Source organism: Bombus pyrosoma, linkage group LG17 (genome assembly GCF_014825855.1).
Source record: "Bombus pyrosoma isolate SC7728 linkage group LG17, ASM1482585v1, whole genome shotgun sequence".
NCBI lineage: Eukaryota > Metazoa > Arthropoda > Insecta > Hymenoptera > Apidae > Bombus > Bombus pyrosoma.
The window spans coordinates 518875-545262 of record NC_057786.1 but is presented as its reverse complement, the minus strand read 5'-3'; the positions used below and the strand labels follow the sequence as shown (position 1 = coordinate 545262).

General features: G+C 27.7%; 6 protein-coding genes across 13 annotated transcripts; 3 read left to right on the top strand and 3 right to left on the bottom strand.

Annotated features, from left to right (window-relative positions):
- Positions 1–68: 68 nt before the first annotated feature.
- LOC122577028 (threonine aspartase 1-like) lies at positions 69–3253 on the bottom strand. 2 transcript variants are annotated; one of them, XR_006320011.1, is made up of 10 exons: positions 3097–3252; positions 2667–2961; positions 2469–2536; positions 2108–2379; positions 1312–1391; positions 996–1063; positions 814–930; positions 533–723; positions 279–430; positions 69–217 (listed from the first exon to the last, which is right to left on the bottom strand). XR_006320011.1 is itself a non-coding variant. In XM_043748078.1 (10 exons), exons 2-10 carry the CDS (start codon positions 2704–2706, stop codon positions 140–142), a joined length of 1056 nt encoding a protein of 351 aa, XP_043604013.1. In that variant the 5' UTR covers positions 2707–2961; positions 3097–3253; the 3' UTR covers positions 69–139. The 2 variants fall into 2 exon arrangements, 1 of the variants encoding a protein (XP_043604013.1); XM_043748078.1 differs by having other exon boundaries at positions 543–723; positions 3097–3253.
- A 482-nt stretch (positions 3254–3735) lies between these two features.
- Positions 3736–6702, top strand: LOC122577024 (sentrin-specific protease 1-like). Of its 2 annotated transcripts, none has more exons than XM_043748066.1 (3): positions 3736–4015; positions 4149–4250; positions 4410–6702. In XM_043748066.1, exon 3 carries the CDS (start codon positions 4520–4522, stop codon positions 6215–6217), a length of 1698 nt encoding a protein of 565 aa, XP_043604001.1. In that variant the 5' UTR covers positions 3736–4015; positions 4149–4250; positions 4410–4519; the 3' UTR covers positions 6218–6702. The 2 variants fall into 2 exon arrangements, with proteins under 2 accessions (XP_043604001.1, XP_043604002.1); XM_043748067.1 differs by having other exon boundaries at positions 4139–4250.
- A 949-nt stretch (positions 6703–7651) lies between these two features.
- Positions 7652–10130, bottom strand: LOC122577031. Of its 2 annotated transcripts, none has more exons than XM_043748080.1 (6): positions 10004–10130; positions 9376–9613; positions 9088–9190; positions 8635–8899; positions 8192–8345; positions 7652–8114 (listed from the first exon to the last, which is right to left on the bottom strand). In XM_043748080.1, the coding sequence occupies exons 2-6, from the start codon at positions 9611–9613 to the stop codon at positions 7930–7932; spliced, it is 945 nt and encodes a 314-aa protein (XP_043604015.1). In that variant the 5' UTR covers positions 10004–10130; the 3' UTR covers positions 7652–7929. The 2 variants fall into 2 exon arrangements, with proteins under 2 accessions (XP_043604015.1, XP_043604016.1); XM_043748081.1 differs by having other exon boundaries at positions 8647–8899.
- An 892-nt stretch (positions 10131–11022) lies between these two features.
- On the top strand, positions 11023–13725 carry LOC122577026 (GATOR complex protein NPRL3). Of its 3 annotated transcripts, none has more exons than XM_043748072.1 (8): positions 11023–11401; positions 11521–11792; positions 11862–11957; positions 12020–12238; positions 12301–12634; positions 12709–12885; positions 12962–13190; positions 13515–13725. In XM_043748072.1, exons 1-8 carry the CDS (start codon positions 11240–11242, stop codon positions 13547–13549), a joined length of 1524 nt encoding a protein of 507 aa, XP_043604007.1. In that variant the 5' UTR covers positions 11023–11239; the 3' UTR covers positions 13550–13725. The 3 variants fall into 3 exon arrangements, with proteins under 3 accessions (XP_043604007.1, XP_043604006.1, XP_043604008.1); XM_043748073.1 differs by having other exon boundaries at positions 11024–11401; positions 12962–13043; positions 13515–13724; XM_043748071.1 differs by having other exon boundaries at positions 12962–13725.
- Positions 13726–13850: 125 nt separating this feature from the next.
- Positions 13851–22600, bottom strand: LOC122577018 (endoribonuclease Dcr-1). 2 transcript variants are annotated; one of them, XM_043748044.1, is made up of 21 exons: positions 22327–22600; positions 22127–22242; positions 21867–22026; positions 21462–21757; positions 19993–20918; positions 19721–19899; positions 19335–19486; positions 19090–19231; positions 18753–18983; positions 18499–18678; positions 18207–18420; positions 17953–18125; positions 17699–17877; positions 17254–17507; positions 16007–17184; positions 15360–15932; positions 15063–15294; positions 14764–14984; positions 14514–14679; positions 14298–14429; positions 13851–14042 (listed from the first exon to the last, which is right to left on the bottom strand). In XM_043748044.1, the coding sequence occupies exons 1-21, from the start codon at positions 22384–22386 to the stop codon at positions 14038–14040; spliced, it is 5769 nt and encodes a 1922-aa protein (XP_043603979.1). In that variant the 5' UTR covers positions 22387–22600; the 3' UTR covers positions 13851–14037. The 2 variants fall into 2 exon arrangements, with proteins under 2 accessions (XP_043603979.1, XP_043603978.1); XM_043748043.1 differs by lacking the exon at positions 13851–14042 and having other exon boundaries at positions 14095–14429; positions 22327–22597.
- Positions 22591–26087, top strand: LOC122577034. Of its 2 annotated transcripts, XM_043748085.1 has the most exons (6): positions 22591–22612; positions 22962–23033; positions 23485–23570; positions 24358–24493; positions 24996–25051; positions 25872–26087. In XM_043748085.1, exons 1-6 carry the CDS (start codon positions 22606–22608, stop codon positions 26001–26003), a joined length of 489 nt encoding a protein of 162 aa, XP_043604020.1. In that variant the 5' UTR covers positions 22591–22605; the 3' UTR covers positions 26004–26087. The 2 variants fall into 2 exon arrangements, with proteins under 2 accessions (XP_043604020.1, XP_043604021.1); XM_043748086.1 differs by lacking the exon at positions 22591–22612 and having other exon boundaries at positions 22997–23101.
- The last annotated feature ends 301 nt before the right edge of the window (positions 26088–26388 follow it).

The window sequence follows — 26388 nt, the reverse complement described above, 5'->3', positions numbered from 1 at the left end:
TATTAACCAGTTTTGAACACACTACATGAAAGTAAGAAATAATTTACATTTTATAAAAAAAACCTACATATTGACATTATTGTATATTATTTCTTATATAATAACATAATTTAACACGAATCATAAATTCATTAACATGTTATGTAATTTTGAAACAGATTCCTTCGACGGTTGCTTTCTTGCCAACTTCATGAGATGGAAGAACAGCCATATGACTCTGAAAAATTATAAATATAATATTTACATCTCTTTTTATTTTGAATAATAACCAATCATACCATTGGTGTTTGTTCATTTGAATTCATGTAACCTATTATCATTGAATTTGTAGAATGACTCCAAAGGAAATCTCCTACTCCCTCTTGGGCTGCATATCGAATAGCAATAACACCTCCAAGTTTCTGTTCAAGTCCACATAAAAATTTCGAATCTGAAAGAAATTTTTCTTTATTTATAATAACATAAACCTTTAGTTTATCCTTTCTAATATAAAAGATTTGTTGACACTGAAAGATATTGGTAAAGTAGTTACGAGTTTTCACCAATAAAATCAGCTTTCATAGAATGGTATAAGTTGATAATAGGACAAGAATTATGTGATATAGCTTCTGCAGTTGTTCGCGCTAGCAAAGTGCGAATGAGATGTTCGCCACAGCCTGATGTGCTTGTCCCTATAGAATATTTGTCTTTATATGCCCATGTTCCACATCCCCACATTCCTGCCTTAATATCATAGTTCAATAGTATTATTATTATATCTGCTTATAAAATATCTGCAACCAATGCTAATAATAAAAAAAGAAAATGTTATACCTGCCCTACTCTTCCTGGATATTTTAAAATAATACCACCACTAGAACAAGCTCCAGCAATATTTCCTTCTTTATCAACGCATATTGCACCAACTGTATCCATTCTTTGTTTAGTATACTAAACCATTAAATTAATTTAATTAATTATATAATAATGTACAAAGATATTGAAAAGTAATTTACCTTGTGAACATCTATATTAGAACTTTCTATTTTTCTTTTATAATGTTTATACATCTTCTGTGCTTTTGCTAAAAATTATAACAGAATATTAATTTATTAATTAAAATTAATGGAAATATATATAAATATAAAAAATATTTGTCATAAACATTTAAATTTTCATATAATAAAAGTTCCTTTTTTATCATCCTGAATAATAAGTTATATATAATATTTCAATATTTTTACTCCAGACATAAAACAATAAATGGCTAACATTTATAAACATAGCTATAGAAAAATCACAAGCAAAGGTGTTAAATTAATTGTTACATACTTGAAATTAGCTGTTCTGGTGGTAATGTTTGTATTCCCATTTCTTGTGCCCATACATGTGCGCCATTCCCAACTAAAAAACTGATATCATAAAATGATTTTTTAAAAATTATTATTATTATTATTATTATTACATCATTTTTTTTACATTTTATTTTTTATTTTAAATTTTTGTAATATTGACATTGTTGAATTTATAGAAAAAGAGTCTTATTGGTGAAATCTATTTTAATCATTTTGTTTATATATAAACAGTAGGAAAAATAAAAATAATGAGCAGTTGGGCATGCATCGCCTTCAAAGAATAAAAGTCATCCAAAAAATAGACAAGTTGAGGAAGAATTTTAATATAAAATGGAGACACTGACATTTACGTTTTATCATGCATTGTCACTAAAAGGGGGAAATTTATTTAGGTCACATTAAAGATGGAAATGAGACAGACACTTTTTCTTTTTATGCATTTCTTGGTATCATGGCTTTACATCATACAACAACATTGCCAAACTTGAAACGCAACCCTCTTTAGAATTAAAATATCAATGAAAAATCACACGCATATATATATAGCTTAATGTATTAAGAATATTAAAGTGTTTTTATAAATGCTATTAAGTTCCTAAAGCTTTTCTCCATTTTTCCTGCTTTTTAGATTTTTTATTTCTCTGAAAGTTATTCAAGCTGTTCATGTTTTTTTATTTTTGCTATTGTTTATATGTATAAATGAAGCAATTGGAACAAGTGCCATCAAAATCTGGCTGCTTTTCTGCAAGTTGACCTCAGCTTTTAATATTTACCTTGGTGGAATCCTACCATATGCAATCTTAATTGACTGATATTCGCAAAGTCGTTTTGCCAATGAAACAGGATTTTTTATTCCACTAACCGCACCAACTGCTCCAAATTGTAATGTAGTACCATCCATTACACTTGCATCACATTCTACTGCTCCTTCCAATGTGAGATTCGACCCAAATCCAGCATTGGTTAAGGGAGAGTTTTCTAATACTATTACAGTTTCTACTACAGCATCTAATGAACTACCACCAGCCTTTAAATTTTGTATGCCCTTTAAAAATATTGTTATTTATTAAATTGCCTAGGATCATATCATATAATATATTAAAATATATCAAAATATAAGTAAAAATAATTTACAGCTTTGCATGCTTGACGGCATAGTTTCCGATATTTTTCTTTAAGAGCTTCTGAATGTCGTCCTGCTCCTAATAAAATATATATTATTATAATATTACAAATATAAACATTTCATTCAATTAAGACCAATTTGTTTAGCTCTGTTATAATTGTGCTCAGATGTTACATTTTATATGTTTTAAGTAAATAACAACATACCCACATGGACAGCAATAAATCCTTCATTAACATTACTCATTACATGTAATGAGTTCTGTACTATTACTAAATCTTTCTTTTTTTACAATTACGACTTATCAAATATATTGTTTATGCAGTGATTGTAAATATATCAAGACCTCTAAATCACATTATATTTAGCTTATATTTTAAAGGCATACATACATACGTACGTACGTACATATATATATATATATATATATATATGATAACCTATCTAATTACTATCTTTCTGCGAGTAACGATATTGAATAATGATAAGATTTTGCATTATCTGAAAGAGTACAAAAGAATCATGAAATTACTCATAAATATAAAATATGAAGTTATGTTTAAAAAAGGCATGCGTATATCTTTTATTGTATATGTATATACACTATATAACTATGACTTTATACAATTAACTTACATATGTATATGTATATCTTTTTATAATTTATGTTAAAATAATACAAAAATATATCTTTCCATTAACATTATTATTTATAATTAAATGAAGTTATGATTTTTGTATGAATAAATTTGAAAGGATTATTACGTATTCCGTGCTTATCCAAGGATTTATTTTATGTGGATTGGTACCCATGGAGCGTAAGACATTTGCTAATTAGAATGCGTGAAAATTTTAAAACTGTTAGCTAACTGTTCAAGATACAAAAATTCTTTTCTTTTTGAAAGTTATGCTCCAGTATTTCTTCGTACTTTTAGGATCCTCTTTCTAGATCTCTATTATTCAGTACTAGATCAGATTTCATGTAACTAATCGAAAATTTTCTTTCCAGTTAAATTAACATCCAACCAAATTCTCAGTTTTCTAAATAGGGTATTTCCTGCTTTTTGAATCATAACCTTTTTCATAACACGTCACACGTATTGAATATTTGAATATTTTCATATTTAATGTGTATATATGAAACATATATATACATACATATATGTATGTACAAATCACAGTCATATGGCCATAGACAATTTTAAATTTCGCTCCTAATTTACATATCGATATCGCTAGATATAAATACATTGAAACTAAGTTCACGCAATAACTTAACAAAGAAAGGAAATCAAATATGTAGTTCTTGAAAGTGACACCGAAGGGCGTAAATTTTTCCATGAAATACGCGGGAGTTGTTAATCCATATTCTGCATTATTACAATGGAATTGAACACACGGTTTATTAGTATACTTGCTGTTTAAATTTGGATGTGAAGTACATAGCGTTAGGTGTAGAATTTTTTTATATTTCTTCGGAATATTACAAAATTCATAATGCCGGTTATTAACATGAAACCCCAAACTTTGAAATAATAAATCAAATTAATTATAGGTACAGTTGCATTCTGTGATTTATATCTAGTCATACTTTTCATTTACAATTAATGATTTATGCTTAAATATTTCTTCTATATTTATTTATTTTGATATTAAAATATCTCAAATAATCTTAAAGATTATTTTAGGTTATTTGAATTAACAATTCTGACGTAGCGGTTATCAATCTCAATCTTCATGCATATGCACACACGTATATATACAGATATATATGTTTATCTGCATACATTGTAAGTATTACATTTAACAATTTTTCCCTTTTTATACATTAGATACTTGTGTATCCTATTATATTATATTATATTATATTATATTATATTATATTACATTACATTACTATCGCATGTTAGTTCACTACATGACTGACGAAACTTTGATAAAATTTTCAGAATTATATGAGAAACAATAAAAGATACATCATTTACAATATATTGAATGGCCATATTAGTAAAAGACAGTTGGATTTTGTGCTACAAGCAATTGTTTTTTTACAACAATCATGATATTCGACTTTCTAAAAAAATTTTTTGGGTGGGTAGATGAAGCTCCTAGAAAGCGTAGAGTTTCATTTAGTTCAGAAAAAGAATTTGTTACTCCTAAAAAACATCGTTGTGATTATAATATCATTAATGTGGAGGAAGAACCCATTGAGATTAAAGATGACAGCGATGGCGGTATTCAAGATATTTCTAAAGATAAATATTCTCCTATTAAATCATCTAGTAGATTGAATGGTACATGTAATAGTAGAGACAAGTCACTGACATGTTGTCCATCAACCTTCTCGTCATCAAAATCACACCAATGTTATGATAAAGTAAATATGGGACATTCTAGTAATAAAAGTGATAGAGGACAAAATGTTGTGCCACATCAACAATGTTCGACATTATTTAAAACTCATCGTCTAAGAGAAAAAAATCAGTACGAAGAGTTATTACAAAATTTTTTTCCACGTAGGATAGATGTTATATGTGATAAACATGAAGATAAAAGATCTAGACAGAAACCAATAGAAGTAATAGATTTAGATAAATCTGGTTCTTCGTCTCCTTTTCCTAAAACTCAGCCAGCTTGTAGAAAACATGATAGAACATTACAAATGCATTGGACTATTCCAATTAGAGAAAAGAAAGGTAGAGAAATAATTATCAATGTAGATAATGATGAGAAAGAAAGGACGATACATTCCATTCACAATGAGACACAATGTCCTAAAAAAAATACGACTGTAGAAAAATCTGCACAAATTAAATATCCTGAAAGTATAACTACAAACACCTTAAGAGATCGATTAGCAGCAAAAGCTGTAATGAGAGAGGATTTTGTCCCTCAAGTAACAAAAAGATATGATGAACGAATCGAACAACGTCATAAAGAAGCAGAGGAGCTTAAAAGAATGACCTGTGTTTTGTCTAAACATAATCGTTTAGCAAGGGAAGCTGCACTAGAAGAACATCTAGCACGATCTATAAGATTATGTGAGGCTGTTTTGGAAAGAGAAAAATTAGAAGAGCCAGAATTACCTACTTTAACGGAGGAAATGCTGCAAGAAGTAAGAAATGCTCTTATTTCTCGACCTTCAGATGAAGTTCTTGTTGAAGGATTTGGTTTAGGAATAACAAGAAGAGATATTCATACATTAGCTGATTTGAATTGGTTAAACGATGAAGTAATAAATTTTTATATGAATTTATTAATAGCCAGAAGTACTAATAATGATAAATATCCAAAAGTACATGCTATGAATACGTTTTTTTATCCAAAATTAATCTCAGGTGGACATTCATCCTTAAGAAGATGGACTAGAAAAATTGATATTTTTTCACAGGATATTATTGTTGTTCCTATACATTTAGGCATTCATTGGTGTATGTCAATAATCGACTTTAGGGATAAGTCTATTCGTTATTATGACAGTATGGGTGGCAACAACTCCAAGTGTCTGTCAGCATTACGACAATATTTGGAAGATGAAAGTTTGGATAAAAAGAAGCAAACTTATGATACCAGTAGCTGGAAATTAGAGTGTGCCAAAAATATCCCACAACAAATGAATGGCAGTGACTGTGGAGTCTTCTCTTGTATGTTTGCTGAATATATTTGTGGAAATAAAAAGATCACGTTTACACAGCAGGATATGCCATATTTTCGAAATAAGATGATTTATGAAATACTGAAGTCCAAGCTTTTATAAAAAAAAAGATATTTATTTAAACAACTACTGACAATGTATAAGCAGAATAACTTACAACAACTTCCAAAAATTACAAAATATTTTAGCATAAAAGAGTTTACTACTGGATAGAATATCCTAAAGACATTCTGAGAATATTCTGTGAACATTTATATGGAAAAGTAATGTTATTCACATTATTACTATAGTATTTAAAAGAGTTACGCTGTATAATCTTTTTTTTTTGTAGTATCATTTTTGTTTAAAAGTGGAATGTTATTTTCTTTTTTAATGTAAAGAATAACAGAGTAATTTGTTAACACAAGTTGAAAAAATAATGTCATAATAAATAGTATTTTCACTTAATAGGAATCACACTTATTTTAATAACAATAGAATTCAATAAAAAGTGTAATATTTAGCTACTGCACATTCTTTATACAAAAATAAGAAAATGTAATGTATTATAATGCTTTATTTCGAATAAATGTCAAATTATAAAATTACTTATATACAGATATATTTTACGTTTGAAACTATTTATATAATAAAAACTAAGTTTTCTAATTATAGTTTTATTTTATAAACACTTTATTTCAGTATTTGAGCCTGACTCATATCTTAAACAATATCGAGTTGTAAATTTGACTATGTCAAACTGTCTTGCGAGTTTCATTCATATATACATGTAGTGTCGTGGACGAAATGCCTAAAAGATATCGGGCGAACTATAAACAATGTCGCGAGATAGCCGAAGTGCCGACAGGCCCAACAATGTATCGTCGGCCCTTCAATCGAATAGTTTCGCGGAAAAGGCCTGCGTGACCCTGGCCACGTGCGGTTACGGAACACGTGCGTGGTGGGGCTAAGATAAAAGACAAAGGGATGCTAAGGGAGAAAGACAAATTAACAGTCAGAGTGTTAGTTGAGAAGTCAGAGAGTGTTAATTGCGTTGTCGAGAGAGTGTGGTCCGCGTGAGAGAGAGCGTTGGATTCGTGGTGACGAGAGTTGCAAATTAACTATCTACTTGTCTTAATTATAATACGTTGTTGTGATTAATTCACGTTAAACAACCATCGTTTCTTGTTTAACCAACATTTGTTTAATCCATTTATTGTAAAGAAACTAATTGTAGTAAAGATCCTACATAAGTGTATACTTATATGAGATATGACAGATTTACAAAACACTAACATGTTTCATCAATCTGGTTTTTATATAAAATCAAAATTTACAGGGAATTTAGAATTGTTAATACTTAATACATACAAAAATACTTACATATTATCTTCTTTGTTTAACTATATCTGAGTTCCTGTCTGTAATAAATTAATATTATGAAAATGTTCGTGAAAATGATAAAATTTTATTGGCCAAAATAAAATATACATGGATGTATGAAATAAGATTAATTTTTACATATATCCCTAAATTTTATTAGATATATGATATTTCATACACAATACAAATTTAACATATACAGAATGTTATATATCTAAATATACTAACTCGATCACATTACTATGATATTAATTTTTTAATTAATTAAAGAAAAAAGTATATATAATTTACATATACCGGCTAACGACTAGGTCGCTTTAATTTGACTGGCAGTTATTTCTTATTTATAATGACTAGGTGTAAAGATAATGTATACAAAATGTACTGTTGTTTATGTCGCTTATTGTATAAGCCTTTAAATATGTATGTATAACAAAGATTGGACGTAAAACTTATATAGTAGGAATATATGTAGATGATGTGATACTACTTCTTAATAAAGTATCTGAAGCTTGTGGTGTAGCAGATCCTTTACGAGAGGAACGTTTATGAGGGTGAAGATTAAGGGGTGGTAAATTTGGATGTTCGATTCGTGTCGGCGAACTGACGCGTGGGCGCGATGTTCCTCTTTGTATACCTATAATCAAAATCAAAATTAAATTACAGATGCGCTAATTATATTTATCAATAAAAATGTGAGTATTAAAACATTGCCTGGATCATTCGACTCCAAAACATCATTGAGCTGATAATAGTCAGTCTTTATTAACGAAGGTTCTTCGTAATCTACAAACGCAGTGTTATCAAAGGCTTTGTCGTCCTTCAGGCGATTTTGAATCGGTGTAGTTACCGGTGGATCTGCGTAAGTCTGCAAAATCAATAATCTATCTTCAGATATTTTAAATGTTTCCTTACTGCATTCAAGGAATATACAAGTTTTTGGAATAAATAATTGTACATTCTTCCTTTGTTCTTACGTTAATCAGCGTATATTGTTTCCGTATCATTGTTTATCATTGTTTTTATCATTGTTTAGAGTTACAATTATTTTTCACTATCGATAGTTTATTCGATTTATATCAATTGTAATAAAATTTTTTGGAACCGTGTATGTGAATGAAAGTATAACTACGTATACAAACGTAATATTAAATTGCCTTAAGTTTTACATGTTCAGTTGGCGTAGTTGAACAGGCACGCTTATGGAATTGTCCACCGCCAATAGTTTCATAGGTATGTTCCTCTAGATAGTGTCTGGTGGTACCCCGTGGTGTCAGGGTAGCCCACATAACACGGCTATCTTGCATAGTATCAGCTGCACAGGGATAAAGAACAGCTTCGTTTTGAATCCTCCCGTTTTTTGCTTGTATACCAGATGCTGTGTTTGGTATGGAAATTACGCCACTCTTGCCACTTCTATTGCTGCAAAGTAAAAGTTTATTGTTATTCTATAGTGTTTTGGTTGTAAAATTTATTCACTTGACATATATTTCGTAAAATATAGTCATGATTTAATATTTTATTTGCATATTCAATTTGTATTTAACTGATAATTTTGATTGTTCTCTATCTTATTATTCTTAAAAAATAAATAATAGAAGGAGACTTACAATTTGCATTTCAAGAGTAATATCGCTAGAATGATGCCTATGAAAATTACACCGATACAGGAGGATATTAGAACCAGCAACCATGTATCGTCAAATACTGTTCCTAAAAATGTAATGAATTATATATATTTATTTATCCTTAGACAAAGCACGTATTTTTTCGTTTTGACCATTTTTTAAAATTGAAAATGTTTAAAATATAACATCGAATTATAAATACAAATAAATAAATTGATTAAACGAGTATAAATAAGTGAGTGTAAAATAATTATAGATTTCATAGTAGACCTTGTTGAGGCATTTCTATGTATTGAACACCTTCGGAGCGGCGATCGCAGAAATGTTTACAAGGGCTGTCATTGAGATGAGGTGGAAACGATAATAAATCCGTGTGCGGATAAAAGTCGGAACTTTGTTGGAGAATCGCTGGGAACGGCGGTGGCGGTATATGAAGAATATCAGGCGGTGGTTCGAGTGTGCAAGTCGCACAACCCGAATTATTCATTGTTAAATCAAAACCTCTCATCTATCATTAACATTACAGAAATAGTTAATTAATAATGACTAATTTTCATTGCACGGTTAAGCGAAACGAAATTTGTTTAAACCACTTATTCTTTGCTTGATTAATTATATTTTTAATTTACTTAAAAGGAACAGCCAACAATATGAGGTAAACATTTATTATATATTTAACAAGGTGATAATTATTCTATATTTATAAAGTTATTATATTTCATTTACTCTTTGCTTTTTTTGTGATTAATTAACACCTTTGATTCCTAATGTTGGTTTTTATATTATCTTCAATTTAATTGAAAAAATAGGTGAACGATGAAAACAATACGATGTGCATTGTCTTATTTATTTTTAAGTACGAAGAAAACAATAATAACACTGAAAAGTACATTCTCACCGTTAAACAACACCCTCGTATGAAAGTACCATTAGAACGACTACTGGCTCCTCCGGAAGAAAAGCGCACGCGTTGTCGTATTGAACGGCGGAGAAAATTTCTTCAGCCAGCCTTCTACTCCTTGCGCCTGTAACAATAACAATAATATCATTTAATTTATTCATGCAATAATGTTCTACGTATAATGTACATGTATGATTAAAAGAAAATTAATAATGTTATCTTTATCAATCGTGATTAAACTATGTCTTTCATATTATTAAAAAAGTAAAATATATTATATTATCTAGAATTATTCGCTTAATGTGTTTTATCGCATATTTACAGGAGATCATTGCGTGACCGCAAGATTTAAAGTTTAGAAAAAGGTACAAGGTACAAAAAGGTAGTAAGATACAATTTCAAAGTATTATATGTATATACAATGTATATAGAAAGAGAATTATATATTATACATTAGAATTTTATAGTATTTAATAATTGTATGTATACTGCATATAATAATTTTACAAATTTTATTTTTAATTCGTTCAAAGATATTGAGTGTAAATAAGCATTAATGAATTAATTGCATGAATAAAATAAGTTCTTTAGATGTATTGTCAGTAGTATGAGTATATGTGCAATCAGACGTTATTCCAAAAGTCTTTCTCGGGTTTTTCTATATTTTTTTTGATATTCTGCTAGTTACAATAATTAATGTAAGATGATTAGATTGTTGTTTCTTAAATTAAAATATAAATTTTATTAAAATATTATAATAGACATAGATTGGAGACAAAACAATCCTATGGTATTCAAAAACAGGATAAAGAATCATAAATGTATAAACACATTACCACTGTACTCAGTACACTAAACACGAGAAATAATTTGACTATTTAAACATACAATTAAATGTTTAATTATAATCATATAATATCTATGAATTTGCAGTACAAATTTCCTAAACGAACCTGTAAGAAACCATGTTTGTTAAACCAAAATGCATGTGTGTTAAACTTAAGAGTAGCGTAATATCTAAACCGCATGGTTCCGGTAAAACGTAATGAGCAATATGTCAAAAAATGTTTACTCAGAAAAATGATATTTATATCTCGAATATAAAATTATTTCGAGTTTATATTTTTACCAATTATATATTTACCGATTTCCTTTCTAACTAATTAAATTTTCTGGTTAATAATTTATTGATGACTAGATTTCATATAACCTCTATATCAATTAACAGCAGTTATGGAGATAAATCCATTGAGTATAATTCTTGTGAAAAGTGATAGTAAAGGTGATAGACTTTTATTTCGATATCCACACGTAGCGAAACATACACGAGATTCTAATCAATGTACTAGAAGAAAAAATCCTTATTCTTTAACTATCACAGAGGATTTATTACAGGTCTGTTTCATATAATATTCTGACCTAGTTCTTTGTGACAAATGTTATTAATTCAATATCACATAATATCATTGCACGAATAAGGTAATTTAATAACATTCAATAAATTTTATTAACAGTCTTTACCATTTCCAATCTCTAACATAAGCAATGGAAATTTGACTGGAGTAACTGATGAAGTATTATCTACATTATTTGCTGTTAAACCAGAATTATGTGAACAAAAGTTCGAATTAAAAGTAAATGATGTCCGTTTTGTTGGACATCCAACTTTAGTTCCATCTCATGGAATGAAAGAGGTTAATTCTTCGATGCTTTTTAATATAGTTTTTGCCCTTCAAGCTCAAGCCAGCCATTCTATAGTAAAATGTTATTATGATTTAAGTAGAAGGTTTGTCATATGTTATATTATAAAAGCATGATATATGAAAGACAAAATTTCAAGTGTTATTTATCTTAGGTTAGGCATAGCTTTGAGACATGAAGAAAAGAGATGTGGATTTTTAACAGAAGAAATAAAGATTATGGTTTCTACTCATGACGAAGTTGCTACTAGGTATATAGAATTATATGTATGATAAAAGAATAACAATTAGAACCTCTTATATGTATTTGTAGATCAGAAGGTGAAAGTGATTGTGATGAGTCGCCATATGAATTAATCTTGCAAAGAAGTTCACTTTCACGTGATTTGAAGTCTGTATTTAGTAGTCTTACTACTTCTGGTATAATCAATATTATGATTAATAAATGGATTCAAGTACGTTTCTGTCTCCCACAAAAGGTTCATCAATCTCATAAAAAAGGATTTGTTATCAATCCAGAAATAATAGACAGGTAAATATTATATTCAATAATTACAAATTGAAGTAAATATTGTACATTAAATTTTATTACAGGTGTTTAAACAGTTTAAGGCCTTATCACGGTATACTATTACTCATTGAACCTTTAGATTTATTAGATTCACTTCCAATAGATTCTTCTCCTGCACTTAAACGCCTAATCCAAATGTATAGTCCTTTAAAAAGTCTACAAACTCTAGCTGCTGATTCTGACTTAACACTAACTCAAGTTTTTCAATTGACTGGGCATTTAATATATTGGGCTAAAGCTACTATAATTTATCCTCTTTGTGAAAGCAATGTTTATGTTGTATCACCAGATGCTATTATTACAAATCAATTGTTGGAGGTATTTTCTGAAGAATTTCCTGGGCTTTGTCTTTTACAAGTATGTGAAAGAATTGTTCATATAATTTTGTATTATTCGAGTTGTATGTAAAATTAAATTTCTACTGGTAATAGGTTCTCAGTGATTTTTCACTACCAATTTCCATAAGTCAACAGTTAAATCCTTTGAGTCAGTCACAACAACAAACACAATTAGTAAAAATAATAATATGGTTATTAAAGAATCATTTACTTTTACAACTACATACATATGTACAATATATGCCAACTGTACACGGACGACTATCATTGGTAAGTTTAAAGAAATTTATTTTTTAACTATAAATTAAATCATTTTCTAACTATAATCTGCCATATATTTTTTAAGGATGCAAAAGATGAATTGAATCATAATATAAATGAAATCACAGACAGTAGTAGTGCATGTAACTTAAGTGATGTTTCAAAAGGTACTTCAGCTGATATAAATGAAGAACTATCAATAACACTTCATAAAGAAAATGGAATATACAATTATCAATCGGAAGAGTATGATATTCCTTCTGATGATAGAAAATTACTTGACAGATTATGCCGCCTTGGTTACTTTAATGGAGGTCATCATTTAGAAGAGATTATGTATTTAGAAAATATTCGTAGATCGCAATTATTACAAATCTTAGATAAATTTCGAGACGTGTTAATTACATGCAAATGTGAAGATCCTGCTATAGCTCTTTTTTATAGCCAGTTTGGCTCTTAACATTTTCATTTTAAATAGATATAAAAGGATATTAAATTGTATATATATATATTATATTTTGCAAACATTTCTAATTAAATGATATATTCGTGGTTCTTCGGATTCTGATTGTGTTTTTAATAGCGCATTGATCTTTATTCCAACGTTTCGTGAACATTACAACTCTATTCTGTTTCAGGTCTTCCTCGAAAACGTGAACTGCAATGTTCATAAAACATCAGAACCAACACATTATTAAAGACACAATCGAATCTCGAAAAACTATAAATATGTATGTCGTCTAATAACCATCGTGAAAGTTTAAAATTAAAAACTTCTAATTGAAAGTTTTAATATATTTAAATATACATATAATAACATTATTGTATCATATTAAAAAAATTTAATTTTATAGCACAATTTAAAATTCATTCTCTTATTTTATGTAATTAAAAACATTTATTACAAAAAATTCATACAACTTACTTATAATACATTGAATGCCAGAACTACATATTTCAATATAGCATATTTGAAAAATAGTTTTGGAATTTGTAAGTACTTTTTATATGATTGTTTAAATATTTACAATATAACAATATATTTACGCTTCTTCCCCAAAATTTTGTTTCGTTAATTGTAATAATAAACTTCGATATATATCGTTTCTATTAATTCGTGCAATTCATAAATCCATTCTATAACGTTAGTGCAATGTTATTTTAGGCTAGAATACATAAAATTTGTTTATATTACAAAAATTCATAAGTATTTATGGATACAATTTTATAGAAATATATTTTAACAGTAATACAGAAATTAATCTCATTTTATGTTTTCATTTTGATCTAATATTGTATATGTTATCATAGTTTATCTCTTGAATAATTCTGCATCTTCTTCAGCTTTTTTAAAGCACATTTTGCTGCAGTACATTTTGCAATTCTGTAATTTCTGCCAATTCCTTTAAAAGAGCCCTTACCAAAAACATCCACTGTAACTCGAACTCTTCGTCCATCAGCTAATTTTTCTGGTTTTCCGAACTTTGCTGTTTCAGGCTCTAATTCTAATAGTTCACGAATTGGAGATTTAGGAACATTGGTGCTGAATTGTTCTGAAATAGTAAAATATCCCTGTTGTTTGTTTCTCATAAAAAATTTATCTTTGTAATTAGATAAAAAATATTTTAAGAAGTTACCAATTTCATTTTTCATAATGGCGTAATAGACGCTCCATACTGCATCCAAGGACATTCCACTATCTAAATAAATTGCACCGGCTAGTGATTCAAAAACATCACCTAATGCTTTTGGTACCTCTACATCTTCAGCTTCTTCGCATTCTTCTTCTCCAATTAAATAATACTTAGAAAGATACAAATAATAATAATGAAATATAGACACACATGTAATGCATATATATAAGCAAATTTGTTTAAAGCTTCTTACTTCTTCGCTAATAGAATGTCCATTTTCTTCTTGAATCCTAACGAAACGATTTATGACAATACTTAGACCAGGGGAAAGATGTCGAAAATATTTATGAAATCCACATCTTACAGCTAAAGAAGCAAATATAGTATTATTAACTAAGGCGGATCGTAAATCTGTTAAAGCACCTGGAGAATGCTGACGAGCATCTTCATATAAATGCCTTGTTATTAAATAATCTAGAATTACAATTTTTTATATTAAATTTTTCACTATTGGAAATTATACTGGAATCAAAAGAACCAATTATTTGCTACCTAAAACAGCATCTCCAAGAAACTCTAAACGTTGGTAACAATCTGTCAGCCTATTAGGTTGATATGATGCATGAGTAAATGCTTGTAATAAATAACTAATGTCATGAAATTCATATCCTATACTTTTCTCTAATTCTTCATAACCATCAAGCATCATTTTTAATTCTTGTTCTGGATCAGGAATGTATCGAAGTAAGGGATTTTGTGGTTCTTCCAATCTTCCATAACGAATCTACAATAATTGATATGCTTTATATATGATATTTATTTACAGCTATATAAATCAATTATAGATACCTGTGTCCATGTTGTTTGTCCCTTTTCGTTTGTTCCTTTTATATAAGGGGTACTACCTGGAACTCTTTCTCTTGGTTCTGATTCTTGTATAATGGTAATCTCTTCTGTAGGTAAAACATGAATCCCTAACCAAGCCATGAAAAGTAATGCACCTCTAGATCCACAAGCAATTAAATAAGCTCCAATTAACGCTTCCACGCAATCTGCGATACTTTTATCGGGAATGCTATGTTGCGTAATTAAATTGTACGGTATAAAATAACGCATGTTATCTAAGTTATTCGAAAGTGATGTCTCATTCCGATCAAGTTCAGTTTTCATGACACCCAATTTTTGTTCCGTTTCTCGAACTAATTGAGTTATTTCAGAAGGATTTACGGCTTGCAAAGCTGGAATGTCGGCTTGATTCCATAAAGTAGAAGGTACACCAGATTCAATTAATGCTTGTTCAAGTTCCTTTGGAACATAATAACAAGGAGGTAGCCAATTGTCATGTGGTTCGAATTTTGTTGCTATCATGCTCTCACCTAACATTTTTTGTCTCCCTAATCTGTATAAATTTAAATTACTGACCTAAAAAGTTTTCATTATATTAAAATAAATTATTACAACCCACAAAGCTAATTAATATTTCGAATTTTGTATACCTGTTTAGATCTCAAATGACTAAGCTTGCCTTCATGTATATTATCATATGTACAATATAAATAAGTAGTTATAGCATATTTCAAAAAAGAATCACCAATAGTTTCTAAACGTTCTAAGTTAATACCATCATTTGCATTGGACATAGTTAAAGCTTGTAAGATTAAACTGGGACTTGGGCCCACATGGTTTTCTAGTTCTGGTTGAAAATCAAAGCTAAAAAGATTACTATCTAAATGATATGTAAATTTCGATGGATTAGAATCCTTTTTTAACAGTTGTACAGTATCATTGTTATTTAATATTTCTTTAGTGAATTTTTCGACTATAGTTTCTACATAATCTTTGTGTTTATAATTTGGCAAATTTTCTTCACATTGTAAATTACATGAAGCTTTTCTTTTTATTGCAATTTCATTTTCACAGGATATAAAAGATCCATTTTGCATTATTTCACATTCTCTTACTTTAGCAAATTCGTAATGAGCTTGTCTATGCTTCATAATTGAAGAATTCTCTTTCTCTTCCGTGTACGACCATAAAACGTCATCCAAACTTTTCTCAGTTTCTAACAAATCCAAAATTTTTTTATTGGTCTCTTGCTTAGACATCTGTTTCTCGTCTTCTACAGCTTCTGCAATATTTTCTCCCATATAAGCAATTCGTAACCCTCTGTTTTCATCTTCACTTTCATCAGTAGTATCGACAAATCCATCGCTATAAATATCGTCTGATTCATAACCGTCGAAATCTGATTCACATGCAGGGGATCCGTATCGAATATCACTCCAGTTAAAATCATTTGGTAAAACAGTTACATTTAAGGGAAATGACTTTAAATTATTTGTTTCAAAATCCAGAGAATTCATTGCCATGTCGCTTGACCAAGTACCGATTTCTAATTCATTTTCGTCATTTGACATTTGTTCCCCTTTTTCGATTATCTCATCATTTTTTATTTGAAACGCGTAATTATTTTCATTCAAGTCTTCTTTATCTGATTTGTGTAAACTGTCTATTATATCTTTAGGTATATTTTGACATTTGTTATCAATTGTATCATTTGTAGAATTTTGTTGGGTAGTTTCATTTCTGGCTAACTTTGCTTTTTCAGATTCCTTAGATTTTTTTAACACCTCTGCTAAACTCCAACCAAAATCTAATGGTGGCCATTCAAAATCTAAAATATTCTCACATTAAAATCAAAAAACGAAAACTCCAGAAGTAATTTCTATAATTTTATATCTACCGAGATTTAAATTTTCCTGTCCTAAATTTATCATTCGTGCAACTTGACACCGTATTTGATTAGCAAGTAATAGAGCATTAATTCTATATAAAATACAAGGTAAACAAACTGCTTGTCTCCAAAGTGAAGCTGGAAAAGGATGAATTGCGCATAATTCAGCAACAAGAATTTGTTTTTGCTCCAGATTTTCCCGTTTTGCCCGTTTTGTTTCTTCACTGCTTGTTGGTAAAGCAACACCTTTCCGATTAACATACCTAAAATAAAATATTTGACATAAATATAGTATATTTATTTTATTTTATATTTATTTAATAATAATATTTGTGTGCGTATATATATATATGTATGTATGTATTATAAATGTTATAAATTATAAATAAAACAATTATAAATATAATTACAAAAACAATTTTAAATATAATCATATATTTTGCATCATATCTACCTTGGTGTTAAAAAATTCAATCTAGCTGATGTGTGATCCACATCTAGTAAAGGTTGATCTAAATTTTGTATCTGTATATCATATTTTTTAAGATAATATTCTTCAAAAGTGCTATAATCATCACCAGGAAAAGAAGATTTGGGATTTAAATTTGTACAAATTTCAGCAACATAAAAGTACTAAAACGAGCAAGAAAATATAATATATTTCAATTGTAACGTTTTTTCATTCATATTAGATTTTCATTAAAATACCTGAGGTTGATCCTGACTTCTATACCACGGCATAATTACTGCATCATGGTATTTCGATGCATCAAACTTGAAATTTTTCCTAATTTCTTCGGGAACTTTAGTTGGCCCTGCATTTCGATTTTTATATATACATTCTAAGAAATTCCAATCTACAATGACGTCAGATTGTTCATCTGTAAAAAATAGATTTGTATGTATATAATATCAAATATAATATAAATAATGATATTATTTTTAAGAATATTCACAGTTACCTAATTTCACAGGTACAATCATATATGAGTTTTCTGAAGCATTAGGATCAAAAAGCATCAAATATTGTTGCAATCTTAATACATTTGTAAATGTATAATTAAGAAAAACAGCAATTTTTTCTACTTGCATTTCATTTAGAACTATAGTCTGTTTACTAAGTTTTAATTTTACATGAACTTCCCCAGATCTAGTATAAATAGGAAATGGACATAACTAAAATGAAAAGTTAATGACTAATATTGCAAACAATTTACACATTTTGTGTCTGTGTATGTGTGTAATTATGACTACCTTAGGAATTTCTTTTAATGTTATTATACCAAAACCAATCGCTGATTCCTCAGGAGGATATATACGTCGACCTCTTGTATTTTGTTCTTCAGGTAAAGGACAACTCAAAACCAGATTAATATGATATAAATAAGAAGGAACTCCAATTATTGGCCTACAATCTGTTAATGCCTCGGCTGTCTATGAAGCACAATTTAATATTAGAATTAAATAAAGTATATATTACTATAATTTTTATCTTTTATGAATAAAACCTTTTTATAATAATATTGTCTGCGCTTGGTTGTTCCCGGTCGAGCTTCAGAAAAATCCACTTTACTTTCATCTGGTAGAGCAGGTACTTCTGCATCCTCTGGTTTAGCTTTAAAATTTTCCTTACCAATGGGTAACAAATTATCGTCTATTTCATTTTTTCTGTGTAAATCAATGCATAACTGTAAAGCAGCCATTCGTCTTGCCATAGCTCTATTAGGCATAGGATATGACTGAAATAATATCTTAATTGTATAATATACAATAATTCACATACACACATACATATTGGAAAAGATTTAGTATTATGCTCCCATTATAAAGAACAAAAATATTTACCAATACAACATATTTTACTGGAGAATTTATAGGAAGTCGTAAAGAACATATGTACATAAATTTATTATCAATAACCATTTCTCGAATGGACCATTCTGGAGTTAACCTTGTAAAAGTATCACTAGGTAATTTTGCACAGTATCTAAACAAATAAAATTTTATAATAATATGAAATAATTTCTAGAATTATAATTATAAAATATTTAAAGTGTTTTCATTGTTTTCTATTCATAATTTTATACTACCTGTTTACTAGCGATATAGCAGAATTAAAAGTAACTTTAGGTGCATCATCTCCATCAAGCGGTTTATAATGTGGTATCATAGCAGCATACATGTCTGCTTCGTTTTCTTCTTCTTCAGACGGTTCGTTATTAGAACATTTTACTAACAAAGTCTACAAAATAGATTGATGCTCTTCCATTAAAACTTTCGACTGGGATGGACACAGGTAATGAACCACATTAAATGGCTGATATTAAAACTGGTACACACTGAAGTTTATGACTAAATTAAATCGAGCAGACAATATAGTCATTAATCAAACATCAGATCCAGTTCATATATTCCATTAAATTTTACCATAACGAATACATAAAGTAATTAAAAAGAATATACCATAATTTAATACCTTTTCTATGTAATGATATTGAGCTAGCTGCCATATATACTCCTTTGACATTTCTTGTGGTACTAATAACACATATAATGCATCTGTAGCTCTTGCACGACTTTTACATTGTACATATGACTGATAAGTTTTTGGAAAATCGTACCTCATTACGAAATTGCATTTGGGAATATCTATACCTAACGAACATAAAATCGTACATTAGTATAATATTAATAAAGTAGTATTTAAAATAAGTTATGTAGTAATAATAAAATAAATTAGTGACTAACCTTCTTCTAAAATTGAAGTTGAAATTAATAAATTACATTCATGTATCCTAAATCTTTTCAAAACTTCTTCTTGTTTTCTATGTTCTATTTCTAAATCTTTTGAATAACTAATATCTTCAATATTCCTCTCAATTGTATAAAGAGGTGACAAAAAATGTAAGTCTTCATCATGCATAGATATTTCATTTAACAAGTAAAATAATACTTTTGCCACAAATGCCTTATTTACAAAAATTACTCCACAAAGTAAGTCAGGATCTGTAATACCACGCATGTGTCGTGGTGCTCTAGGTGGTTTTCTACAATTTTCTTCATTACTTTTCCAATTACAATCTGATTTTTTAGATTGCACAAATCTATCTCTAGTAAACCCTTCCCTATTATTTACTGGTAACTTTTGAGAAATATTTTCATTTAGTTTATTATCAGTGTTATTAATATCTTTATTATAATATGGTGTATATGTTTTTAAAATTTGCAATAATCTATGAACCTTTGGGGTAGTATATTTATATATTCTTTCCTTTTCAGATAGAACTTCAAATGTATTATCACATAAAGCTCGTATTTTTGTGAAAACAGATGCTACCATGTTTAATAATAGGTAATGTCTTTCATAAGGTGTCTTTACTTTTAATTTTTCTGTTAAAATTAGAAGAGCCAGTGCAGCACGATCTGCACACCATGGTCCAAGAGTTTCTAATATGTACAAAAAGTCTTGCATCATCTCAAAAGGTTTTTCTGTAGGATCTGGTATCTTTTGAATGTCTTCATAAAATTCTTCATTGTAAATCTCAGTTGGATCATGACGATGATCACGTAAAAATTCAAGAGCATGCAATATATAATTTTCTATAGTAGTATGTAATTTTCCTTTTTCATTTTTAGCATATTCTACTACATATTCTTTAGGCTTAGGGCTATACCTATTTAAAAAAAGATCACTATTGAGTAAAAATATCATGTATTAGAATCATATTCTAATTCTAATAACTTTATTTTTTGTTTCATTAAAAATAAAAAAAAAAAGAATGTAAAGAAGAAATGTTAAAATGTATTTTCCTAAGATTACATTTCATTTCATATATACACCTAAAAATTGCAGTATATCTTTTTGATAGGATTCTGAATACGCCTCTTTATCTAAGATAATATTAAGATATAATATTAGAAAAATTAATTATTCTGTAATAAGCTAAAAAAAATTTTAAATTTAATATATTTGCGTCTTTTAGCATAGAGTTATCTTAAAGATAAAATGTACATATGTTTACTTCAATTTAAGACTTAATAGAACCAATTACTAATACTTTTACAAATTTTTTTACAAAAGAAGATTTGTTCTTGGTATATTATATTGAATTTATGAAACAAGCAAAATTATGAGAAGACAGCTTTTTATACTAATCAATTTTTTGTATTTCTTACCCTAACTGCAAGATTTACCTTGCATATTAAAATATACATACCGCAATATAGATAATATATCACTAGCTGTTTCAACTTCACATTGAAATGTGTCTTCTACTTTTTCTATTTCCAATCCTAATCTTCCAGGCTCTTGTGTTAAATTAAACAATGGTACAGCTAATCCGATGATTCTAGGAACATTCTCACATGCCAAAATAGTTTGTAAAATAAATTTTAGCTTGTTATTGTCTATAGATTTATGGCACTCATCAATTATGACTAGATTTATCTGACATGGTAAAATTTTTCTATCTGTCAATAATTGTGCACATGTCTTAGCAGTTGTAACTAGTACCTAAAAAAATTATTAAAAATAATTTATAGAAAATTTAAGAAGTTAGTAGTATAATAATAATAACATATGTTGGTAAACATATTACTGATAAGACACTAATATTCCTTACATGAGAAGTTTCAAAGTTTTCTATAAATTCTATAAGTGAACAAGCGTCACATAATAATACTTTTAAATCTGTCAGTTGTTGTATGTAGCTTGCTTTTATTGTACATTTTTCTTCATCTGTCAATATGAACAATGATCGTCTTCCTCCTTGACTTAATAATCTAAATTAACAATTTGCAATAAATAATTTTAAAAGAAATTTAATAAAATAATGCAAGAATTCTCCAAGAAGAAAAGCTAATTATAACTATATATTATTACCTTCTATTGTTTGTAGCAAATTCTTGGATTAATTTTATAACAATAAAAGTTTGTTCATAATTTTTACCCAAACAAACAATAATGTCTTTATCTTTAGCAGCATAAAATAATTCTACCTGCAATAATATTTATTTTAAATATTGTATACAACAATATATTTTCTTAAAATCCTTTAAATAATTTACAAAATTCTCTCTTACTTGGTATTCTCTAGGTGTAAAAGATTTTGTATAAATCTGATCGTTCAGTGGAAATGCCATGGGATCTATAACCTTCGCTATCTTAATAAGATATTTGATAAAATGTTATTCTTAACTATAACAAAAACAAGATACTTTTTTATACTTTTAAGATTTATTATTTAATCTTGCATTAAATTCTAATTTAAGGTTAGGCTAAGGTGATAACAGTTGAAAATTTTCATACTCAATAAGCACTTGTGTGTTCGCTATATTATACATATACATACTTTCACGCATATGAAAGGTATAAATCGAAATTTGATTGGTTAACTATGTCTACCTAAGAATCTTTAGTATTTTAAGAAATATTATTTTATAAATTTTTGTATCTGCAAATATAAATTTTTCGATGTTAATTAAAATTAATAACAGTTTTCCTAGATATGTGAATTATATATTTTTATATATAAAATTAAATATTTATGAAAATATAATCACAGTACATGTTATATTATAATTAATACTCCTATTCTTAAACAATCATAATTTCCCTTCAATATTTTTGCAATACGCTATTAAATAATATGTAAAATAAATATTAAGTTTAACAGAATATCGATTTTAAAACAAAATCGATTAATCGATTGTTATAGGATCATCGATAGTTCTTCATAACGTCCAACAGCCTCAACATCAGGGTCCCGTTAATCAGTATTGCGCCGTTTGTGAGTATAAATTCTCGCGTTTCTTCATTTTAGTGTAACAAGTATTGTTGGAGCATTGATTTATTAAAGTACAGTATTTTTACAACTATATTTGATATTAGTTAGAATGTCTTTTTAACAAAAACAACTATTTTAAGATTAAATATTGTTCTTTTAGTAACACGTGTTAATCTTAGTCATTCATCCTTTGTGTGATCAGTTCGTACATGTTTGTAGTTTATACGTACATATTTTTAATTAATTGGTATGAAATGTATAATTATTTTCAACATTTATATTTACTTAAATATTTATTTTATGTTAATTAAATTATAGCATTATATCTGTAGACGGGCATATATATTCATAATTGCTTATAGGTTAATTAATAATAAAGTAGAATTTCATATAAAGTAAATATCTTAGATAGATATTAATTATTCTCTTAAAATATTAAATTATGTTTTTACAGATAGAGTAAACATGCAGTTACACATCAGAGGAGAACATTCAACATTGATCGAGTCACATGAAAATGAGACTATTGCAGACATAAAGGTATGATAGAAAAAATAGTAATATTGTTATTGTAATTAGTTTATTACAGAATTTCATTTGATACAATATATTTTTTTGTTTCATATATATTTATATATTACAAGTGAAAGGTCTTTATTTACATTAATTCAAAATTAATTTAAAATATGTTATCTTTTATCACAATATACTATTGACAGTATTTTTATTTTTAAAAACAAATAATTTTCAATAATTCAAATTAATGTGTATATAATTAAATTATTTATAGATAGATAACTTTATTTTCTTGTCTTTTGGACTTTAAAAGGGGATTGACATGTAATATAAATAACTATTTTATATAGAAGTAATTATTATGTATGTATAAAATCGATAATATTATCTTGATATGTATTTAATCATTTGCGTCGCAATGATAATCTGGAGTCTAAGCTTTATGCCTCTGGAACGAGCAACGACGCAATATCAAATGACAAACTTATGAGCTGGTGGTCAAATAAATCTTTTATTGAACACCATTCACGAATGTGAGTCAACAGTTATACGAATTGAAGGAACTTTGAAATTTTTAAAGGAAGTAATATTGATATGTGATAAGGCAATTAAATACTCTTATTTATAATATAGTGATAACAATATAATTTTCTTTTATATTCTTTGGTATCTTATCACTATAGTAAATATTTTTAAAGTGCTTTAGGTAAATAACACTATTTGCTGTGAAGTGCTGAAAGATTAGATTCTAGAGCCTTTAATAATTAAATATAAGATAACAATAATCAAAATTTATTTTAATTTTTTCCAGAGAAAAATTGTTGAGACAAAGGGTGCTGTAAATACACAATTTAACTTGTACTGTTCTGGTCTCTTATTAGAAAATGATGCTTTAGTTGGAGATCTGACATCAAATGTTCTAGAATTAACAGTTTCTCTTCCTGGTGGTAAGCTTTGACAACTAAGAAAATTTTTACTCTTTCTGAAATTTATATATTATTAGGGATGTGGAATATCTGGGATTTTAAGAATTGAGAGAACCTGAACATAATTTTGAGATTAGTTTGCATACAACTATGTTATGGGATGGGCAGACACTATATTTGCATTTATTGTAATTCACAGACTTACACATACTGTCAAAAACTATTGTAGGTATCTATCTAAGTAATTAAAAGTTACTTTTACGTGTTATATTAATAGTTTGAAACTATTGTCAGAAACAATATATTAATATAAGACATGTTGTTAAATATTTATCCTAAGATAGTCTCAAACCTTGACTCAAATTCTCAAAATTCTTGGAAATCCCTATATTTTCAAAATCTCAAGATGGTTTCAGGAATCAGACTATACGTTTTCGTATATCTTTAGATATTATTGATCTTTAAGTTTACAAATATAAAATTATTTTAACATAAATAATTAAGTATTACTTTAATTTTTAAGGTAAGGTCCATGGATCTTTAGCGCGTGCTGGAAAAGTAAAAGCTCAAACTCCAAAGGTAATTAAGTCATACAATATATAATTAAGGAAAAATAAATATTGTAGACTAATGTAGTAAATTCTAAAATCAACTTAAATAACATCTTATCATCTATCCAAATATGCATCTATCATATAAAACAATCAACAATTGGCATGCTACATTTGATTCTATATTCTATATATATTTCTATACATGTTGATTCTACATTGTAAGACAATCCGGTATCAACGTACACAACACACATTCCTTTGTTAATTTTTAAAATGATTAAAACATTCGTAAGAAATATACAGTTTAAAGTCACATTTAGTCAATTCTTAACTCTTTGCTCTCAGAATATTAACTGTACCAATACAATATTTTTGATGTTATATGATAAACATATTCACTTTATATAATTATTGAACTCGAACTTTTTATTGAAAAATATTTTTCTTTCTTTTTTCTTTTCTTTTCAAAGATACTATTATCATATGGTGAATTCATAGAATTCAAAGAAGTAAAACTTCAGATATATCAAGAAAAATTATATATTGACAAGGACTCGGATAATCAGCAACTATCTTGGTTTTATCAATTAGAAAATCATAGAATATTTCATTCTAGAAAGAATTTATCGATTATTTTGATTAAAGTCAACAGTATGATTGAAAGAAAAGAGTGAATATATATCTCTTTCCAACAATACTCTTTGAAATAATCACTAGGACAAGTATTATAGAAAATATCACGCATAAAAAGCAGAAATTATATGAATGTTTCAATTTTCGTAAATTTGCCTTACTACATTTTTTTTTTTTTAATATTATTTCAAATATTCTTTTCCATTACACAGGTGGAGAAACAAGAAAAGAGTAAAAAGAAAACAGGTCGAGCTAAAAGACGGATTCAATACAATCGAAGATTCGTTAACGTGGTCCAAACTTACAGTCGTCGACGTGGACCGAACGCTAATTCAAATTCATAATTGTATGCATATATATTTATATATATGTATATATACATATATACATCCTGTAATTATGAAAACGAAATAAAAAATTAAATGTAACTATTTCTTTATTTCTTACTCTTTGTAATTGTATTAGCATTTATAGAATATTTCAATATATTACAGTGACAATTCGATTGAAAGTTTAAAACTTCATTTCAATTGTTTGATATTAAAATTTTTAATATTAAACAGAATTATTCACCAATGTAGTAAAATTTTTGTAAAAATACTATGTAGTCCTAAGTAAAAAACATTTAGTTTATATTAAAAAATTTCCGAAATATTTTGATTGAAAATATTTACAAAAGATAGACAAATATTAAGACTACAAAATAAATTTTAAATTTCTTTGATAGAA

What these genes read in the sequence shown, in the direction of transcription:
- LOC122577028 (XM_043748078.1), bottom strand. Translation starts at nt 2,706, where the DNA reads ATGAGTAATGTTAATGAAGGATTTATTGCTGTCCATGTGG. An exon ending in ATTTATTGCTGTCCATGTGG is followed by an intron (nt 2,537 to 2,666) that starts GTATGTTGTTAT and finishes ATATTTTATTAG; the next exon opens with GAGCAGGACGACATTCAGAA. An exon ending in TATGAAAGCTGATTTTATTG is followed by an intron (nt 431 to 542) that starts GTGAAAACTCGT and finishes AATTTCTTTCAG; the next exon opens with ATTCGAAATTTTTATGTGGA.
- LOC122577024 (XM_043748066.1), top strand. Translation starts at nt 4,520, where the DNA reads ATGATATTCGACTTTCTAAAAAAATTTTTTGGGTGGGTAGATGAAGCT.
- LOC122577031 (XM_043748080.1), bottom strand. Translation starts at nt 9,613, where the DNA reads ATGAGAGGTTTTGATTTAACAATGAATAATTCGGGTTGTGCGACTTGC. An exon ending in CATAGAAATGCCTCAACAAG is followed by an intron (nt 9,191 to 9,375) that starts GTCTACTATGAA and finishes TTACATTTTTAG; the next exon opens with GAACAGTATTTGACGATACA. An exon ending in CTGAACATGTAAAACTTAAG is followed by an intron (nt 8,346 to 8,634) that starts GCAATTTAATAT and finishes TTGATTTTGCAG; the next exon opens with ACTTACGCAGATCCACCGGT.
- LOC122577026 (XM_043748071.1), top strand. Translation starts at nt 11,240, where the DNA reads ATGGAGATAAATCCATTGAGTATAATTCTTGTGAAAAGTGATAGTAAA. An exon ending in AATCCAGAAATAATAGACAG is followed by an intron (nt 12,239 to 12,300) that starts GTAAATATTATA and finishes ATTTTATTACAG; the next exon opens with GTGTTTAAACAGTTTAAGGC. An exon ending in CTGGGCTTTGTCTTTTACAA is followed by an intron (nt 12,635 to 12,708) that starts GTATGTGAAAGA and finishes TACTGGTAATAG; the next exon opens with GTTCTCAGTGATTTTTCACT.
- LOC122577018 (XM_043748043.1), bottom strand. Translation starts at nt 22,386, where the DNA reads ATGGCATTTCCACTGAACGATCAGATTTATACAAAATCTTTTACACCT. An exon ending in AACTTCAATTTTAGAAGAAG is followed by an intron (nt 19,900 to 19,992) that starts GTTAGTCACTAA and finishes TATGTTCGTTAG; the next exon opens with GTATAGATATTCCCAAATGC. An exon ending in GCTATATCGCTAGTAAACAG is followed by an intron (nt 19,232 to 19,334) that starts GTAGTATAAAAT and finishes TTATTTGTTTAG; the next exon opens with ATACTGTGCAAAATTACCTA.
- LOC122577034 (XM_043748085.1), top strand. An exon ending in TAATCAGTATTGCGCCGTTT is followed by an intron (nt 23,034 to 23,484) that starts GTGAGTATAAAT and finishes ATGTTTTTACAG; the next exon opens with ATAGAGTAAACATGCAGTTA. An exon ending in AACAGTTTCTCTTCCTGGTG is followed by an intron (nt 24,494 to 24,995) that starts GTAAGCTTTGAC and finishes TTAATTTTTAAG; the next exon opens with GTAAGGTCCATGGATCTTTA.